The 19,973-nt window shown below is 43.4% G+C and overlaps 1 protein-coding gene across 4 annotated transcripts in view; it reads right to left on the bottom strand.

Moving 5' to 3' along the window:
* Positions 1-19,973, bottom strand: part of EIF2AK4 (eukaryotic translation initiation factor 2 alpha kinase 4) — a 97,382-nt gene that overhangs the window by 37,309 nt on the left and 40,100 nt on the right. For 3 of the 4 annotated variants that reach the window (XM_029950209.1, XM_029950212.1, XM_029950213.1), the window contains 9 exons: positions 17,109-17,560; positions 16,527-16,593; positions 12,587-12,670; positions 10,661-10,783; positions 8,331-8,435; positions 6,101-6,155; positions 4,720-4,799; positions 1,531-1,632; positions 103-156 (listed from right to left, as the gene is read on the bottom strand). In XM_029950209.1, coding sequence (XP_029806069.1) covers positions 103-156; positions 1,531-1,632; positions 4,720-4,799; positions 6,101-6,155; positions 8,331-8,435; positions 10,661-10,783; positions 12,587-12,670; positions 16,527-16,593; positions 17,109-17,560 — 1,122 coding nt within the window. The remainder of the gene's footprint in view (positions 1-102; positions 157-1,530; positions 1,633-4,719; positions 4,800-6,100; positions 6,156-8,330; positions 8,436-10,660; positions 10,784-12,586; positions 12,671-16,526; positions 16,594-17,108; positions 17,561-19,973) is intronic. The other variant, XM_029950210.1, reaches the window with a different exon arrangement.

Raw genomic sequence — 19,973 nt, 5'->3', positions numbered from 1 at the left:
CACGAGAGAATGAGTGGCAGAAGAGCACTAATTGAAAAAGAAGAAAAACAGTAATTAAAATCCAAGACTGGAGACAGAGTAATGAAAGTGTCGGAGAATTACCTGCTTTGTATGCTCTCCATCATCGAAATCTTCTGGAAACTTAGGCGACGTGGGCTAAAAGAGTATTATATTCACATCAGCAAGTGCTTGGCGAACTGCCACAGTGAGAAAGCATTTATTCACCGGAAGTAAGAAAATCAAGTACAAAAATGAAACAACGAAAGACTGAAGCGATGCTTTCTTGAAGCCCAAGGCCTGTTGTCCCAAGCCCATAAATATTATTTTAAAACAAACTTTACCCAAATGACAGCGGGTGATAGAAAGCACTTCATCTTAGGACAAAATATTTTAAAATCTAATGGTTTCAGAGGAAGACAAAGTAGCTTTATTAAACACACCAATGAAAAGAAGCAATAAAAAAGCCAAAGAAAGAAAGAAAAAGCATTAATACTGAAGCCTGTTTTCTGCTGAAAAGCTTCCACCTTTCTGGTAAATAAGATTCCATTCATAACATCAACTTGAGGGTTTAGATATTCTTTTTTTTTTTTTTTTTGCTTATATGTTTGTTTTTCCCCCCAGTTTAGATATTCTTGAAACGAGGGAACAAACATGAATTTTAGACTAAAGAAAGGCAATTCATCAAGGACATGATCCTATAAGAGCATTCCAAGTCAAGGCAAGGACAGGGTAATCACTTTATTTACCTCTGTACTTTGGGAACATCGTGGTCCATGCTGTACTACCAATAAAATAATTCCAGTTTTCAAAATTATCTAGAGGAATATTCTCAGTTGTGGTAGAGGATTTCAGCTCAGGAAAAAAGGCAGCTCTTTGCTTTGCTCATGAATATGCAAATAGAAGCCATCTTCATTCACCCAAACCTTACTGTCTCCAATTGCTAAAGCTGTAATGGGCATCCTTGGCCTCACACACTATTAACAGTAGTCCCTTTGAGTCTGGGTAACAGCCGAGGCAAGGATGAATCCCAAAACACAAAGGGAGATTGGACTGGGGGGGGGAAATTCAGGTGGCTGCTATCTTCCCTAGACCCTTTTTAATTTCTCATCATAGGGGTATTCCTTACACATTGCTACCATGTCCTTTTGCTTGGAACCTTTAGTTTCTAGAACGAAATCTCCATTGTCCTTCTAATCCATTCTTACCATTGCAACTACATTTTCATGCAAAATTTTTGGATTCTTTTGTTTTAAAACCAAGAGTAAATCTCCAAGAATAACTTTTTAAAAGTAGCTCTGACCTAGCAATCTCTCCAAGTAGGATTTCCAAAAACAAACAAAACTGGATAGAGTTGCTCATCACTGAAAGTGTATAAACAGAGGTAGATTTCCTTTTACTAGAAATACAGACTATCGTGAAACTGCCTCTTGCATCTCATAAATACCAGAAAGATATCCTGCATTAAATTCTGATGTCCACGCTAAGATTTGGGATCCTGGAAGTCGAGGCATTAAAACATGTGATACATACATCTCTGAGTTGGTTGAGAACAAAGATCCTTTCTGAGGCCGTGACCATGGGGTGATAGGACATCTCAAAGAAGATAATTCCCAGGCTGAAGAGATCCACTTTCTAAGGAGTAAAAAGAACTGTATTTAGACAGCCTTGACATGACCGTGTCAATTACCAGGGAATTATGGGATGAGCGCTGTTAGCTGAAATAAAGTTTGCCACAGGGAAAACAAGCCACACTGGAAAAAACTTGCTTTCTTCTAAAACGTTATAGGCATCAAATGCAGATAAAATACTTGTCGTGACTTCTCAACACTTTCCTTGAAAATTCATTGAAACTGGTTTAGCAATATACACAGAGACCGCCGAGAGGGATCACGGAAGAGCAAGGACAAGTGACATCCGGCAAAGAATCTGCTTTGCTTTGCTTCCTTACCCATCATCTCAAAAGTGACATGCAGACCAGAATCTGCCGTTGATGGCAGAGGTCAACTACTGATTGCAAAGCCACACAAATGAGGACAGAAAAATGGCACCAAGGGAAAGATTATGCGACTAATCCTAATAGAATATGGAAGCGAAAGTAAACAAGAAAAAGGGCAAGTCAGTGCACAGGGTCTCAGGTAGGGAGCTGGCAAGAGGATGATGGACAGCGGAGGGCAATGTGCCCGAGACTGGCGGGGGGGATGGGTGTAGGCTGTAGGTGGCAAATTGCATACAGGCCCAGAAGCCACTTTCAAGGGCAACTCTTGCATGAATCTGGACTCAAGAATTAGTAGGGGAGACTCTAATTATTACCAGTGATCTCCCAAGTCTTAAAAACAAACACGGGCTGCGACATTTCCTAGGCGCTCACTGTAGAAAATGTGGAACATGCAGAAAAGCACCAGGAAAAACGGCAATCACCCTTAATCACACTGCTCAAGGAGATTTACTACTAATGCCTAAGACAGGCCTGCCAGTTTTTAAATGCATGCGCACACACGTGTGCTCACAAACACATACCCCCCTATAAAGCAAACTACAAAGTTTGTAACTTTTGTTCCCTTAAGATAACGAGACTATTTTTCAAAGTTATATCATTTTTCTAGAATGGGCTTCTAAAACATGATTTTAATGACATATACTATTAACTACATGGAAGTCCCAGAGCTTCACAATTTATTTTTAAACACTGTTATTTTCCACTGTTCTAAATAATGCTGTGATGAATCCCTTTTACACCCATCTTTTTGGATGTCATTTCCTCTGGATAGGTTTCAAAAGGGGGGAGCTGTTGGGCCAAAGCGTGGATAGAGCCCTTTAAGGATGTCATTACATCTTGCAAACTGAACTCAGAGAGGTGGCACTAAAGGTGCTGTCATGCGCCTGTGGCATGTGCGCGCTCACCTCCCACACCCTCGCCCCGCTGGGTATTTGGAGATCTAATTATGTCACTGCCCAGCGTTCCCTGTCAGAACCGAAACTCAGACTTGGGTTTCACTGCAAGCCTGAAAATATGCTCTGATGTGAATGGCCTAATGTATTTTTGAGATTTAGCTCTACACTTGCCCTAAGTGACCCCATCCAATCCCTTGGTTTTAAGTCCCTCTGTGTGCCCGAGACTCTCACATGTATACGTCTGAGTCTGACGTTCTTCTGAACTCAAGTCCTGAGCCTTCAACAACCTACTGGACATCTCGAACTGGATCTCTCATCAGGCATTTCCAACTCAACATGCCGCACCCCCCCCCAATGGAATTTTCCTGCTGTCTCCTCCTTTGTCTTTGCCCATCTCAGTCAGCCAGCCTTCTCCTGGCTGCTCCAGCAGAAACCGGAGCACCCACCATCTAATCACCCTTCCTTTTCCTGACCCAACATCCGCTCCATCAGGAAGCCTGTCACTCCCCTCCACAGTGTGCCTTGCAGGAGCACACTTCTCATCTCTCCTGCTCCCGCTCCAGGTCAGTAGCAGGCACACCACCTGACCACTGCAATGTTTCCAGCAACAGCTGCAGTGAACTCTCTTGCTCCAGACCCTTCAGTGGCTCCCTGTGCAGACTCCTCTCATGGCTAAGCTGGCCCTCCATCATCTGACCCAGACCTTCCTTTTCAGCTTCGCTTCATGCCTCTCTCCCCCATATCTCACCAGGCTACACCCGCATGGACAAGCTCTCTGACTGGCTCAAATGTGCCAAGCGAGCTCTCCCTCAGTTCTCTCCTTATGCATGCTAAGTTCTACTGCTGACCCTTTTCTTCTCTCAGCTCCCAGCTTCCGGTGCTTGTCCCTAATCCTAAAAGCCATTTCCTTGGGGAAGTCTTCTGTGGTCAGTTTATCTAAAGATGATGCCCCCTATTGTGCTCTGGTCACAGGAGTCCATTGTGATTCTTTCCTTTATTTTTTACTTGTTTATTGTCTATTTCATTCACCAATGAATATGCTCCCCAAGGGCTGGAATAAGGCACCTATGTTATTAATCAACCCTACTGTTCCCTGTATTCCCGGGGCCTAGCCTAGGACCAGATTAGTGCAAATCCTCTTTGGATGGATGAGCTGTAAGGTCCTTGACGGCAACAGTGCCAAGTTCAGTTACTGTCCATGGACACCACGTGCGGCATGTGGAGTAGTCAACTCAACTGTCATGTGGATACAAAGCAAGGGAATCAATGTTCCTGACTATTTCAGCTGACAACTCAACTCCAAATGCTGTGATCTTCAGGTTCTTACTAATGGGGCACCTGGGTGGCTCAGTCAGTTGAGCATACGACTTGGGATCAAGTCATGATCTCATGGCTTGTGGGTTTGAGCCCACGCTGGGCTCTGTGCTGAAAGCTCAGAGCCTGGAGCCTGCTTAGGGTTCTGTTTCTCTCTCTCTCTCTCTCTGCCCCTCCCCCACTCCCACTGTCTCTCTCAAAAACATGAATGCTATAAAACATTCTTGATGTTCTGGGGCGTCTGGGTGGCTCAGTTGGTTGGGCGTCCAACTTGGGCTCAGGTCATGATCTCCTGGTCCGTGGGTTTGACCTCATGTTGGGCTCTGGACTGACAGGTTGGAGCCCGGAACCTGCTTTAGATTCTGTGTCTCCCCGTTTCTCTGCCCCTCCCCTTCTCATTCTCTGTGTCTCTCTCTCAAAAATAACATTAAAGAAATGAAAAAAAAACAAACCCCTCTTTTTGATGTTCTTACTATTATCTCACTCTTGAGACCTTTCTTTCTCCCCTTCTACCTGGTTGTACGTAGGTCTGGTGCTTCCTTGGACCTCTGGGCTCACGTACAAAGCAGTGCCAACCATCCCAGTCAAATGACCTATGTGGAAGAAGGCAGAAGGAAGGCTTTCTAATGATAGGACTTTGGTCTAAGGCAAATTTTTATTAATTAAAAAAAAAAAGCTTTCTTAAGAGTGAGGCACAATCTGTTAACTATTCACTGTATTCGGAGGAAGCAGCGGCATGCATTTCACTAAGGCGTTATGCCTAAATCACGTATGGCCACACATCCTGTTCCACACGGAAAGTCTTGGCTGTTGCAGAGAGGAGGTGCCAGAAAGAACACCCCAGAATGCCCAGGTCATGAGGTGACCTCACATTGCCACGTGAGGTCAAAGTGTAACTATGTACAGATGGCAGCCAATTATGCTAACAAAAGCTCTAATGTTCCAAAAAACAATTAATATAGTGAAAAGGGGATAAAATTAAAGCATTTTCATGGTTTTGTTAATTTAAGGAGTAACCGTAATTTGCTTAAGAATAAAATCTTTACAGGTGAAAAAGAAGTTTCAGATTAAGAAATTTTATACTGTGGGGCGCCTGGGTGGTTCAGTCGGTTAAGCGTCCGGCTTGGGCTCAGATCATGATCTCATGGTTCGTGGGTTCGGGCCCCGCATCGGGCTTTGTGCTGACTGCTAGCTCAGAGCCTGGAGCCTGCTTCAGATTCTGTATCTCCCTCTCTGACCCTCCACTGCTCACATTGTTTCTGTCTCTCAAAAATAAATAAAAAAACAAAACAAAAAAATTTTTTAAAGAAAAAAAGAAATTTTATACTGTATAGTATACTTAAAATTCTCCAAAGAGAGATCTTATGTTGAGTGTTCTTAGCACAATATGAAAAAATAATTATTATTTACAATACTAATATTACCATAAAATAAAATTTTATTATAACATTATTATAATAATGATGATAAATAATAGGGCAGGAGGGGGCACCTGGGAAGCTCAGTCAGTTAAGTAGCTGACTTAGCTCAGGTCATGATCTCGCAGTTTGTGGATTCAAGCCCCGCATCGGGTTCTGTACGGACAGCTCAGAGCCTGGAACCTGCTTTGGCTCTCTCTTTGTGCCTCTCCCTCCCCTGCTCGTACTCTCTCTTAAAAGTAAATAAACATAAAAAAATTTTTTAAAAATAGGGCAGGAGTAAACTGGGAGCCTATGACTATGTTTATGACATTGACAGAGATGATGGTTTCATGGGTATAAATGTATCTCCGAACTCAGGTTATATAAACTATATGTGCACAGTGTTTCGTATCTTAAATAAAGAGAGTACATACTGATAAAAACCTCTGTGGCCTGCTTATTAATACACTACATATACAGTGTTCGGGATTTACCTGAAGGGTCTGATTTAATCAAGTGATCTGCTGCATCATCTTGCTTGCCGTCAGCCTAAAAAATATAAGCCAGCCAAATACCACTCTTAAAATGTTAAATTATTCCACAGGAATGGCTTCTCCATTTCTAAACAAAGAATAACTGAAAAATTACACACAGAACACAGAATAACTAAAATAATGCTTTTTCGGGGCTTCAAATATTTTTTGTTTCATTAGCCTGTTAATACAGAACTCAGGGGAAACCCAATGAGATCAAGAGGGGCATTTCGCTGTAGAACTCTTTGTTCACGGTAGAAAGCTCCAAGAGCTTATAGAAACCAATTCTTTTCACACTGCAAATGCCAAAACAAGATCTACTTACTAGGAAAATTAAAAGAGTATGTTACCAACAACAACCACCTCACTTTAACTTTCCCACTGTTGTTTCCTTATCTGGGTCAATTTTTACTCTTCTTTCCTAGAAGCTGGTCACCAAATGTGTCACTGTCACTGCTAGCACCTCTTAGGAGGCCTCACCTCCCTCACCTGTGCCTGTGACAGCACCATCTCCCGTGTTACCCTAAATCACTGCCGCCTGGTCTCACTCCACAGGTTCCTATCACAAGCACCACCATCCATAAGAGCATCTCTGACATAAATGCCATTAAGACCTCCTTCCCCAAGAGGGGAATGTCAGGCACTGTGCCAGGCGCTTTACCTGTAGTCTCATTTTCTCCCGCCAGCAACTCTCTGAAGTAGGTACTAGCTTTAGACACATCTTATACAGGAAGTATTGAGAGGTTAACTAACTAACCTGCTCAAGGTCACGCCACAGGAAAGAATTCTAGCCCTGGTCGGGGGACCTCCGGAGCCTATGCCCTGATCTACTCACTATGCTACAGCCACCAGATACCAAATTAAATTCGTTCGATTTGGGATCAAGATGCCATCATCTAGGCCTTCCTTGGTCTTCGTGCTCTGTTGGGGCACCGGGGTGATTTAGCTGGTTGAGCATCCAACTTCAGCTCAGGTCATGAAGTAGCAGTCTATGAGTTCGAGCCCCCTGTCAGGTTCTGTGCTGACAGCCCCAAGTCTGGAGACTGCTTCGGATTCTATGTCTCCTTGTCTCTCTGCCCCTCCCCTCCATGTGTCTCGTTCTCTCTCTCTCAAAAGTGAATAAACATTAAAAAGTTTAAAATAAAAAAAAAAAACCTCCACTATCCTGCTCAGGCCCACACCGTCATTGTCTCCTTCTGTTTCCTCCTGCTCCTCTCCTAACCTCACCTTCTGGTTTTGCTCCTCTAGCACCACTGATCCTGTTTTCTTTCTCTGACCACCCTGAGAAATAACTACCCTGGTCTGAGGAATCCCCTACCCTGGTCTGCCCTCAGTCTCAGCCTGCTGGACTCCCACCCATCGATTAAGACCCATATGAAACACTCTTTTCTTTATGCTGCCTTTCTGGGTCCTCATAACTATATGTCAGTTTTCTCATGCCTTTGGTCTTCTATCACTATTTCTCTTACCACACATTATTTCAGCTTTGCTTATTAAGTAACTGCTCTAGGGGTGCCTGGGTGGCTCAGTCAGTTAAGCGTCCAGCTTCGGCTCAGGTCATGATCTCACAGTTCGTGGGTTCAAACCCCGCATTGGGCTCTGTGCTGACGGCTAGCTCAGAGCCTGGAGCCTGCTTCAGATTCTGTGTCTCCCTCTCTCTCTGACCCTCCCCTGCTCGTGTTCTCTCTCTCTCTCTGTCTCTCAAGAATAAATAAAAAAAGGAACAAAAAATTAAGTAACTACTCTATAATGTTGTAAAGAATAAAATAAATACCGCCTGAATTCCATGCTGTCTAGGACTGGTTCTCGTGTTTGTTGTTGTTTTGTTTTTCTTCGCTGTGTTTCCTTAAATGAACTAAAAGCCCCTCAAGAGTAAATCATCTAGCCTAGTGCCTGGTATGGTAGACCAAACTACTGCACTATTTCATAAAGTATTATATGCCTTTGATCTAAGCCTCATCCATAAACCAATAATTTTATGTCTCTCAAGTGGAACATCCTTAATAAGATGTATTCACTCTTTCAAAGCCTACAAGATCGTTGGTAGCTCGCTTCTTCGCACTTGCAGAATTTCTGGAAGATTACACGGCAGAGGTCAGTGGACCTCATAACCATAAAAGTGTTGCAAGACAGGATAATCACGGCCTCCGGGACCATTTTTCAGGCATAGTCTAATCTGAAAAATACTCACCGTGAAGGCTAGATGGTCTGTCGCCAAACCAAAATCACCTATTTTTACATGGTCATCGGAATCCAAAAAAATGTTAACAGGCTTCAAATCCCGGTGAATCATTCCCTGATGGAAGAAAGCAAAGAACCGTTTCCCAAATCCAGTTTTAGTTATACTTGTTTTCTATTTTCAAAGGCCAGCCTAGTGACAAGAAGTAGATAAGGCCTTCCCCTACAGACCACCCCGGTCCAGGCCTTCTGGCCTCTGTGCTCCCTCCTGACTGTCCTGCCAATGACCTTGCCACCATCTCCCAGTCTTACTCCTGGTGGTCCTGAATCAGATCAAATCCAATGGTTCCATGGGGCATTCAAAGGCTCTTTCCACTAGGTTCCCAACCTTTCTCCTTTTGGTACCATAAAACCCTTGCTCTGGCTGGCAAGGCACACACCATTTTCTTCTCCTATTTTTTTCACTATCTGTCCTAAGAAATTCTGGTTTTCTCCACTCATTTGAATTGTGCCAACAGTTCCAAGTGCCAGCTCAACCACATAGCCTTCCACAGAGATTCTAAGTCAACCTGCATCCCCAGCACACACGTAAATGCTCAACAATTATCTGTTAGTGAACTTGGCTTTCTCCCCTTCCTAATGGCATGCTCATGATACTTATTGTTTTGGCTACTATAATATAGAGCATAATTAAAATGAAATAAAAACCTTATTGTAGGATCTCTTCACTGGTATGTGAAGGTAAATTTTGGCTCCTTCAAATAACAGCAAGCCCCCTTCAGGCACGAGGTTTGTCATCTCCATGTGCCTGTCTGCATTTCGAGGTGTGGCGCAGTACGAGACACCCAGCAGATGATTAATAGATGCTGAACAGATCAGATGGAGAAGAGGAGGGGTCGGGCACGCTTCTAGGAACTCGGGGCATCTCACAGCACTCGAGTTCTAACAGCCATCATTAGAACTCATTATTACTTCCCACCTCGCCAATCTTGCTGCACCAAATCATTTATAAACTAGATGCATACATTACAGTCCTGCCTTTTTAGTATAAATAGACTTAAGTTAAAGAAAATTAGAGCAAAGGGGAAAAAAAAGTACTTACACTGACTAATGCATTAGATAATCTCATTTTTAAAATGTAAGCAGTGTTTCATACTGAAGCTAGGTCCATTAGCATTACACTGACATGACAATTTCTAACTTTCTAATTTTTCTTTAATGTTTGTTTATTTTTGGGAGACAGAGAGAAACAGAGTGTGGGGAGGGGAGGGGGAGAGAGAGAGAGAGAGAGAGACAGACAGACAGACAGACAGACATAGAATCCGAAGTAGGCTCCAGGCTCCGAGCTGTCAGCACAGAGCCTGATGCAGGTCTCGAACTCATGAACTGTGAGATCATGACCTAAGCTGAAGTAGGACGTTTAACTTCTAAAATGACGTTTTTATACCATGTGTCAAGCTATGTTTCTCAGTCTCATTTCTACCCTTGCCCTAGCAAGGCTTTCTAGTTTCTCCATGTTCCTAGGAAAGACAGCACTAAGCCCATTAGAATCAAGTATCTGGGCCTGTATTAATCACACTCTAACTTTAAACAACTCAAGGAATCATCCTTGCTTTTGATACGTGTTTCAGTATTTCCACTTAACCCAGAGGCTGCAGAAATCTTGGTAAGAGCCAGATAAATATTTTGGGCTTTAGGGGCCATACAGTCTCTGTCACAACTACTTAACCCCACAGTTGTAGCACAAACACAGCTATAGGCAGTATGTAAACAAACATGCATGGCCCTGTCCCAATAAAACTTTATTGGTGGATACTGAAATTTGAATTTCACAGAATTTTCTGGTGTCATGAAATACTCTTCCTCTTTTGATTAAAAAAAATTTTTTTTTAATTTGAGAGAGAGAGAGAGAGAGAGAGAGAGAGAGAGAGAAAGCAGAGGAGAGGGGCAGACAGAAATAGAGAATCCCAAGGAGGCGCCACTCTCAGTGCAGAGCCTGACATGGGGCTTGATCCCACAACCCTGGAATCATGAACTGACCTGAAATCTAGAGACAGATGCTCAACCAACTGAACTACCCAGGTGACCCTCTCTTTTGATTTTTTTTACAACCCTTTAAAAATAAAAAAGCCACTCCTAGCTCACACGTTGTATAAATGCAGCTAGAAGTGGCATTTGACCCTATCGCCATGGTCTGCTGGCCCCTGTCCTACCCGTCAGTGTTTTCTTTCAACTTCGATATTTTATACCCTCCGTTTCTATTTTTCTCTCATCTCACAATATTTCTTGTCATAAGTTTTTCATAAATTTAAGTTTTCAGGTATGAAATGTTACAAAGTTTACTTTCTCATGGATATAAGCCAATCCATCCAGAATCTCTCGGAAAAGCCTCCAGAGTCTGATGGTGTCCTGATACAGCCCCTGGTCAATGGTGTCTCGCAGAGTGCTCTTCTCACAGTACTCCATCTGGGGGCAAGAACAGACCAGGCAGCATCTGATTGTACAGGTTTCAATTAAGGAGAGCAATGGCAATTAATGTAATGTTAAATGCTAAAGGAAATTCTTAACTTTTTAAAATTAAAAACAGAAACCAACAGTATTTAAAAATTGTGGGGGGGGGAATAATGAGAGCACCCCAGCATAACCATTTTAATTTTCACATTATTGTTCACTTAAAACACAGAAGACTTGTTTAAAAACCTCGTGATAATTTCAATATTTTTCAAATAATGAAAAAAATGAGAATTATGTAAAATTTTATTTATTTTACAAGACTGTTTCCAAACCCGAATTTCCAAGAAAGACTAATTAAAAATCTAATGATGTCGTTAGCTTTTCTTAATTGTACCTTTTTTTTTAAGAGTTTATGTTTAAGTAATCTCTAACCCCAAGATATGGAGTCACATGCTCTTCCAACTGAGCCAGCCAGGCGCCCCTCTCATTTCTACTTTCAATGAATGACAATGACCTTCAAGTCTAGAGCAAAACATTACAAATATCAAAACATTCAGGACATGGCTCTTTCTCACCCTTCCTTATAAATTACTGTATCAGAAAACAACGAAGTATCATTTAAATACCTTAGATCAACAGATAGCATTTGACTTATGAAACTAGCCTATCGGTTTCAAACTAGTGCCAGAGTTTTCTCATGAAGAAGGATTTTACTGTTTTTAAAGAGGGGGACACGTCATTGTAAATGACAGGAATACACTCTCGTGCTCAGATGAACCACTGACAGGTTCTGATGCCTCCTCCAGTCCTCACAGGGGCCTGAGACTCCCAGACCATGATCTGACCGCACCTTAGCCGCATCTCCCTTATATGACTTATAACTGTCTAGAGCCGGATGGCACATGATACATGCTTCACAGTTAGTGATTTGGGGGACAAATGCTGTATCATGTGAGTGGTACCTCGAAGATATTTATGTGAGGGAATACTTTAAACCAGCTCCAACTATAGGAAAGCGCCCACCTAATTAGTCTCCTTGGAAACATTATCCTTCTGGCACACAGTACGCGTCTCACACTTAAAAGATCTGACTACTTAGAGATACAATTAAAAATGCTAATAATGACACATGGCCCTATTCATTTGGGGAGAGACAAGTTTTCCTCATTGGCATGCGGCTGTCTCTCTGCTGCCAGAGCTCACCACTGTCCAGGACTCTGTCCCTCAGACACGTGAGCAGGCTTCCTTCTAGTCAAGCCTCACTGGAACTGGTGTGCCCACCAAGCCTGTTCCCCAGAGGTTCTGGGACACTCTGACTAGAGCCATCTTGGTGTTTCTTCCGCACACGCAAGGATGTGCATGCATCACACCTTCCTTCTCCAGACTCAACTGGTTAGAGTGGAATTTCTCTCTGTGCACAGTCTAGCATTTATAGAACTCAGATGGTTCTAATTGCCCTAGAGATGCTATTTCTTTTATTTTTCACAAGTCACTGAGGCAACTAGATGGGGAACTGGAGGCACAGAATGCGAAGAAACACGCCTGAGCTCACACAGCTGCGACTGAGGGATCCAGGAGGAGAACTTACAAGGCCTGAGTCCAGAACCCTATGCCGTCTCCTGCTATGGGACAGAAAGCAGGAGTTCAAGGCCAGGGGGACGGGCCCCCATGTTACAATTCTCTCCAGTCAATTAATCTTTGGCTGTGCGGGTGAGCCCTCTTCTGCCCACGGTCTTGCTCCAGCCTCCTGGGACCTAGCACCAGCAAACACTGGGAGTCACTGTGTCACCAAGACGCACGCGTACCAGGCCCTACCTGGATGTACAGGTAGTGCACAGCCTCGGTGGTTGCCAATGGTTCACTTTCATGGTAACTGTCCTTCCCATTGCAGTCTTCATCCTAGTCCAAGAGGAACATGTGAGACTCAAGAACGGAAGCGGAAATGGAATGCGAGCATCACCACCATTAAGTCAGTGGTGCCCACCCCCAGCATATGGACATCTTGTTGCCTTTTAGGGGGAGGTCTGAGTAGGACACAAGCACTGTCCTTTAGACGCTCAACAGCATTTAAAAGGCAACTGTGCTATTACCAGAAGTTGTGCGATCCGCAAAAAGATTCCAAGTCAATTCTTTATTTTTTCTTTACAGTTTTTTAATAGTTTATTTAAAAAAATTTTTTTTTTACATTTATTTATTTTTTTTGAGAGAGAGACAGAGAGAGACAGAGTGTGAGCGGGGAGGGGCAAAGAGAGAAGGAGACATAGAATCCAAAGCAGGCTCCAGGCTCTGAGCAAGCAGTCAGCACAGACGCCAACGCAGGACTCAAACCCATGAACTGTGAGATCATGACCTGAGCCAAAGTTGAACATTTAGCCGACTGAGCTATCCAGCTGCCTCTATAGTTTATTTATTTATTTACTAAAGCTTTTTTATATATTTTTTAAAACTGTTTTAATGTTTATTTTTAAGAGAGAGAGCAAGTGAGAGCGAGTGCACGGGAACATGAGTAGGGGAGGGACAGAATGAAGGGAGACACAGAATCTGAAGAAGGCTCCAGGCTCCGAGCTGTCAGCCTAGAGCCTGATGCGGGGCTTGAACCTATGAACCATGACATCATAACCTGAGCTGAAGTCGGATGCTTAACCAACTGAGCCACCCAGGAGCCCCTATAGTTTATTTTTTTTTCTTTAATGTTTTTTATTTATTTTTGAGAGACAGAGACAGTGCGAGCAGGGGAGGGTCAGACAGAGAGGGAGACACAGAATCCAAAGCAGGCTCCAGGCTCTGAGCTGTCAGCACAGAGCCCGATGTGGGGCTTGAACCAACGAACCATAAGATCATGACCTGAACCGAAGCTGGATACTTAACCGACGGAGCCACCCAGGTGCCCCTAGTTTGTTTATTTTTGAGAGAGAGACAGAGAGACAGAGCACAAGTCGGGGAGGGGCAGAGAGAGAGGGAGACACAGACTCTGAAACAGGCTCCAGGCTCTGAGCTATCAGCACAGGACCTGACGTGTGGCTCGAACCCATGAACCATGAGATCATGACCTGAGCTGAAGTCAGGTGCTTAACCAACTGAGTCACCCAAGTGCCCCAAGTCAGTTCTTTCCTACCACTGATATCTTTCTATGCTTAAGAAGGGAAGAATGAATACAGGCTAATATTTTAAGGTTTCTGTATTTTTAAATTTATTTTAAAAAGCATTTTAATGTTTATCCATTTTTGAGAGACAAAGCACAAGTGGGGGGGGCGGGCAGAGAGACAGAGACAGAGACAGAGACAGAGAATCCAAAGCAGGCTCCAGGCTCTAAGATGTCAGCACAGAGTCTGATGTGGGGCTTGAATTCACAAACTGTGAGATCATGACCTGAACTGAAGTTGGATGATTAATCCACTGAGACACCCAGGCACCCCTTGCGGTTTTCATATTTTAATGGAATGCCGTTCTTTGATGTTAGGCTTACTTCGGAAACCTAAGACAAGAGATCCATCTTTAGCTAAGACAACTTATATGTGATCTTGCCAGAAGGCACGCTGCCCTCTGGGCTATGCCGAGGGAAACGGGCTGGCTGCCCCTTACAGTGGCTGATCTTCTAGACCACTTTCCCACAGGCCAGTCTATTCTTCACAGCTTATCTTCCCCTCAGGTCCACACCCCCCTTTTTTTAAAGTCCTTCTTTCCCTTCTAATAAATGTGTTGAAATACTTCCCCTCCCTGTACCACCTGGGGAAACAGCACTGAAGAAAAAGCATTAGGTAGCATTTGACTGTTTTTGATGTATCGTTTGCTTGTAGGCGCATTTTTCAACATTATTCCTTTTTATCAAAGGAAAAAAAAACCCAATCTCTCTGTTCTGCAAACCATCAGGTTCTACTCTTGAATCATTTATATACCCTGAGGATTATCTGCAGGAGACTGTTAATCTCTTGGAGGCTTCCAGTCATCAAGTAGAATGCCCCTGGCACGTTGCCCTCAACCAAGCAAAACCAGGACTGTAAACGTGGTGCTCCTGTAATAATTAAATGCATGACCCATGTGAAAACCAAAGCAGGAGATTAGATTACTTATACTATTATTCCCAGCTAAATTTATAATTAAAACTTTAAACCAAAAGGAGTTTAAGGTGATTTTAATTTTTTTAAAAAGGGGAAATACCTAAAAAATGTTGGCTCATGCATTCAACCCTCTCTTTAACTCAATTTAGCTGCTTATCTATAGGGCCTACATATAGACTTCTTTATCTACACTGAACGCACCCTTCTAACTGGTTATAATTCTATTTTTATTCCTGGAAAATAAAGTCACGGCACTCGACCCCCTATTGTGGAAGTTTCCTTACACCAACAACTGATAGCCCTAGTTGTCAAAAAGCCTCCTTCTGGAGTGCCTGGGTGGCTCAGTCAGTTAAGCCTCCGACTTCGGCTCACATCAGATCTCATGTTCATGGGTTCGGGCCCCGCGTCAGGCTCTGTGCTGACAGTTAGCTCAGAGCCTGGAGCCTGCTTCCGGATCAGTGTCTCCTTCTCTCTCTGCCCCTCCCCCTCTCATGCTCTGTCTCTTTCTGTATCAAAAATAAATTTTAAAAAATTAAAAAAAAAAAAGCCTCCTTCTGGGGCGCCTGGGTGATCAGTCAGTTAAGGGTCCGACTTTGGCTCAGGTCATGATCTCGCGGGTTCATGGGTTCGAGCCCCGTGTCGGGCTCTGTGCTGACAGCTAGCTCAAAGCCTAGAGCCTGTCTTCAGATTCTGTGTCTCCTACTCTCTCTCTAACCCTCCCCTGCTCGCTCTCACTGTTTAAAAAAAAAAAAAAAAAAGAGCCTCCTTCTGCCCTCTGTGCACCAGCATTCAGGGGCTCTGCTGGCCTGGGTGGAGGAAGATACAGAATTGAGTAGTGATCAAGGCCTGGAACAGTTTTTCAAACCTTACAGACCATGATCTACACGAAGAAAGATTTATCACACCCAGTTCCCATACTCATCAGAGATACATTGTACAGCTTATCTGTACTAGTGTGATGCCCTTCAGTATCCTCTACTCTTCCCTACAGCATTAAGAACTAAGTAAAGCTGGTTGTGGCCCTCAAAATGGATTTCATAACCCGTAACAGGATCATGACTCTGTGTTAAAACACTGTTCTTGAGGATGGTTTATGAGAATAAAATACTCAGGATTAATTGGTCATAGAGGCCAACATAATTTCACAATTAGGCTGTTTAATTACTCAATTCAGTTGTCATCCCCAACCACATCAAGCTTCCCCAAATCCTCTAGGAAATGGTTTGCATTTAAAAAAAACAAAACAGGGGGTGCCTGGGTGGCTCAGTCAATTAAAAGCGTCTGACTCTTGATTTAGGCTCAGGTCATGATCTCATGGTTTGTGAGACTGAGCCCTTTGTCTGGCTCTGCGCTGAGAGCATAGAGCCTGCTTGGGATTCTCCCTCCCCGGCTCTGCCCCTCCCCTATGCACAGACACAGTCTCTCTCCTCTCTCAAAAACAAAACAAAACCAAATAAAACCCAGCATGTCCATTTATTGCTCTCTTCTACAAGCAACCATGTTTATGTGGATAAATTAAGACCTAATAAAGATAGAAGTGGCATATAGATTAAATCACCGTGTTTTAACATTGACAGTGTCTGTATTTGCATATCAGAGTAAGTCTTTCTTATTCCACCAGAGGTTTGTAACCTTAAAGGCTAGTTCTCTTACATGCCCATGCACTATAAAATGGTATAGTTTCTCCACATATTTACCTGATTCTGACCCTTACTGTTTTCGTCATCTTCAAAGATGATATCACTGTCAGAATCCGAGGCAGGTCTTAAAAAGAGAAATAGAGAAATACTGAAGACATCAAATTGCCTGTTACAAACTCAACACCTAAGACTTATGATCAACGGTCTCCAAGTGGATACAATGAAATCAACCCAGGAAAGTAACAGATGACCAGGGCCGCTTTGAGGTGCATCAGCTTCAGGACTGTAATTACTGGTTTGGTCACCCCTTTTTTAGAACCGCAGTTAGCCCCACGTCAAGACTCCAGGTTAGTTCTTAAAAGTTGGAAACCCTTATCTAAATGAACGCTCTCTGAAAAAAAAAAACTTTCTTTCAAATGTACTAAGATGAGGTATTGGGAGGAATTTTTATTTTTCCTTTCTTCAGGGACTGGATTTTGGAGGTCTTTTGATGGCAGTGGGGGAAAAAACACCTTTGAACTGAATCTGGTTACTTTTTCAACATGCACACGTCTGTGTATGTTGACGCGGAGACAGCCCGGTTTCTCATGAATCCCCGCCCCCCGGGGGCGGGCCGGGCGCCTCCACAGAGGCTCTTACAGGAAGGGCTGCGAGAAGACACCGTCGTGCTCATCCTCGTCGTCCTCCTCGTCGCTGCTGGAGCCTGGGCCTGCGGCGGCGGAGTAGCGGGCGCTGGCAGAGCGCTCACCCGAGGTGCTCCACTCCACTGAGCTGAGGATGGGTGGTGGCGCGGTGGCCTCCACGCTGCCGGGGGCATCCAGGCCACTGTCGTGTGCAGGTGGCCGGGACAAACCTCGCCCGTCCTGGGCCTGGGGAGTCCCCGGGCCAGACTCCGACTCCGAGGGCGGTGTCCCCAGGCCCACCGGCCGCTCGTATCTCTCGATCCAGGCGTTGTAGTAGCGCACGATGTTCTCATGGTGCAGGCGTGACAGCAGGGTCACCTCGCCCTTGATCCTTCGGAAATGCTTGCTAGCCGGGTTGATGGGAATGCGCTTCACCGCATAGCAGCAGCCATCCAGCTTGTTCTGCACCTGCCGGGAGAGGAGGGGGAGGAGCCCAGGGCAGGTCATCAGCTCAGAGCCATGCACTGACGTCTGTACCCCCTCTCCCCACCCCTCCCCAGGCGAGCCGCAGTTCTGAGTGAGGACCAACAGCTATAGTGGTGAGCCACATATTGCAACCTCTTGAGCTGAACAGTCTTGACTGCCAAAAAACGGAGAAAACAGCTCACCTCAAGTGACAGGTGTATTTAGCTTTATGAGAGACCTGGAGAAAATAGGATCTCCGTTTGAATCAGTAATTTCACTGACAGTTACATTCTTGCTTTCCCAACATCACATCTGTTATCTCAATTTCTAAGAAATTGTTGAATACTAATTATTTTCCGAATGCCTGGGTGACTCAGTCGATTAAGCATCTGACTCTTGATTTTGGCTCAGGTCATGATCTCATAGTTTGGGTGTTCGAGTCCAGAGTCTGTCTCTATGCTGACAGCATGAAGCCTGCTTGGGATGCTCTTTCTACCTCTCTGCACCAACCCTGCTTGCATTCATGATCTCTCTTCCTCAAAATAAATAAACTTAAAAAAAAACACATTATTTTCTAAAATCAGTATAAAGTTTCAGAATTTTAGTTTCTCTCCAAGTTTTTTATACTTAAAGTCACTAAACACAAACCAAACTCCAAAAGTGTTAACTTGAATGTAGATTCTAATTCTTGACTTAGAAAGCTGTGTAAACTTGGGCAAACGACTTAATTTTCTCAAAACTCAATTTCCTGCTCTATAAAATGTCATGTGTACCACTTCCCTCACCTCAAAGGTGACTGACTATCTGTAAGGATTACGTGAATAAGGTAAGCAAAGCACTTACAACCCAGGCCTCATGGAGAAAGGTGCTCAGTAAAAAAAATAATTGGTATTAACACAATTATTGCCTGATTTTTTTTTTTTTTTTTACCAACATTTATGACTGAGGGGAGCCTGAGTGGCTCAGTTGGTTAAGCGTCATGACTCTTGGTTTTGGCTCGGGTCATGACATGATCTCTCAGTTCATGGGACTAAGCCCCATGTTGGGCTCTGCACTAACAGCTTGGAGCCTTCTTAGGATCCTCTCTCTCCCTCTTTCTGCCCCTTCCCTGCTTGCATGCTCTCTCAAAATAAACAAACATTTAAAAAAATTATGATTGATGACATGACTTAAGACTAGAAAAATGGGATTAAGAACACAATAAAATAAAAACAAGAAAAATACAAGTGCAAGTTTCAAAGTCAAGCCTCTACATCCTGTACAGAGGCATCTTCTCTTCACAGCTGTACTCTGCCATGGGGTTGACTGAAGTACCTTTTAAAAAATTTTGTTCACCAGAACATTCCAGACCCAACATGCAGGTCAACGGAGGTGACGAAAAGCAACAACTTGGCCATGGGCAGAGGGAGGAACTAGTTGATTACAAAATACAAAATAAAGCATTTAGATTAGTATATTAAATAACTTCTAGGAAAGAGAAAGGACTACTATAAAACTGATTCAGATTACCTTTGTGTGGAGACAGTGGCAAGAAATATGCTTTTGAGTAAAACAGATCTAGGTCTGAATGCTGGTTTTCATCTCTTAATGCATGTATGTAACCCATGCAAATTACATAACTTCTCTGAACATCTCTTCCCTTGTCAGAAACAGGGGATAATACTTATTTCATAACAATGTCATGAAATTGAAAGACAAGGTTTGTGAGCCACCTGCCACACGACCTGAAATATGGAATTTGCTCCAAAAACCTCTATGTAGCCCTGTGTTGTTTTACTGCCAGGTTAATAGAGTAGCAGACTTTGCAAAGTCTTGGCCTGGTCGCCAACCTTGAGTCCCAGAACACATCATGAACATCTGGAGTCACTGGCTGGGGTGTGGGGCTTGCTACACGGCAGACTTCTAGGAATTCACTTATTAAAACGGAAAGACGCATGAACCATACTCAGGCTTTTGAAATGCCAGATCAATGAACAGAATGCCCTAGCTTACCCGAAAATAGAGATGAAGTATGAGGGTTATGATCTCTCGGGAGGAAAAACCACAAGAAAACTTAGGGGCTTAAATTATTAGATGTTATTAAATGAGCCTGCCCATTATTAAAATGGAGTTTGGTAATGTCTGCATTCAAGAGTCTAAAATACAAACACATTATAGGGCTTGATCAAAATTATAATGGGAGTTAAAGGAACAACATACACACCAATCATTACTCCCCTGAAGATCACTGGGATTATCCAGTCAGGGTATCTGTCCATAGTAGGTCTATTTAACCATCTAAGTAGAGTGTCTATACTTTCATGAAGAAAGCTAAACATTTTCTACGATACTCAACTTCCTTTGGAAAATTCAAGATTTCTTTCTGTCCCTGATTACCACAGAAAAACCCATTTATTTATTTATTTTGGAGAGTGTA

Source organism: Suricata suricatta, chromosome 9, assembly GCF_006229205.1.
Source record: "Suricata suricatta isolate VVHF042 chromosome 9, meerkat_22Aug2017_6uvM2_HiC, whole genome shotgun sequence".
Taxonomy (NCBI): Eukaryota; Metazoa; Chordata; class Mammalia; order Carnivora; family Herpestidae; genus Suricata; species Suricata suricatta.
The sequence above is the reverse complement of the archived record's forward strand: the minus strand, read 5'-3'. Positions and strand labels throughout refer to the sequence as shown.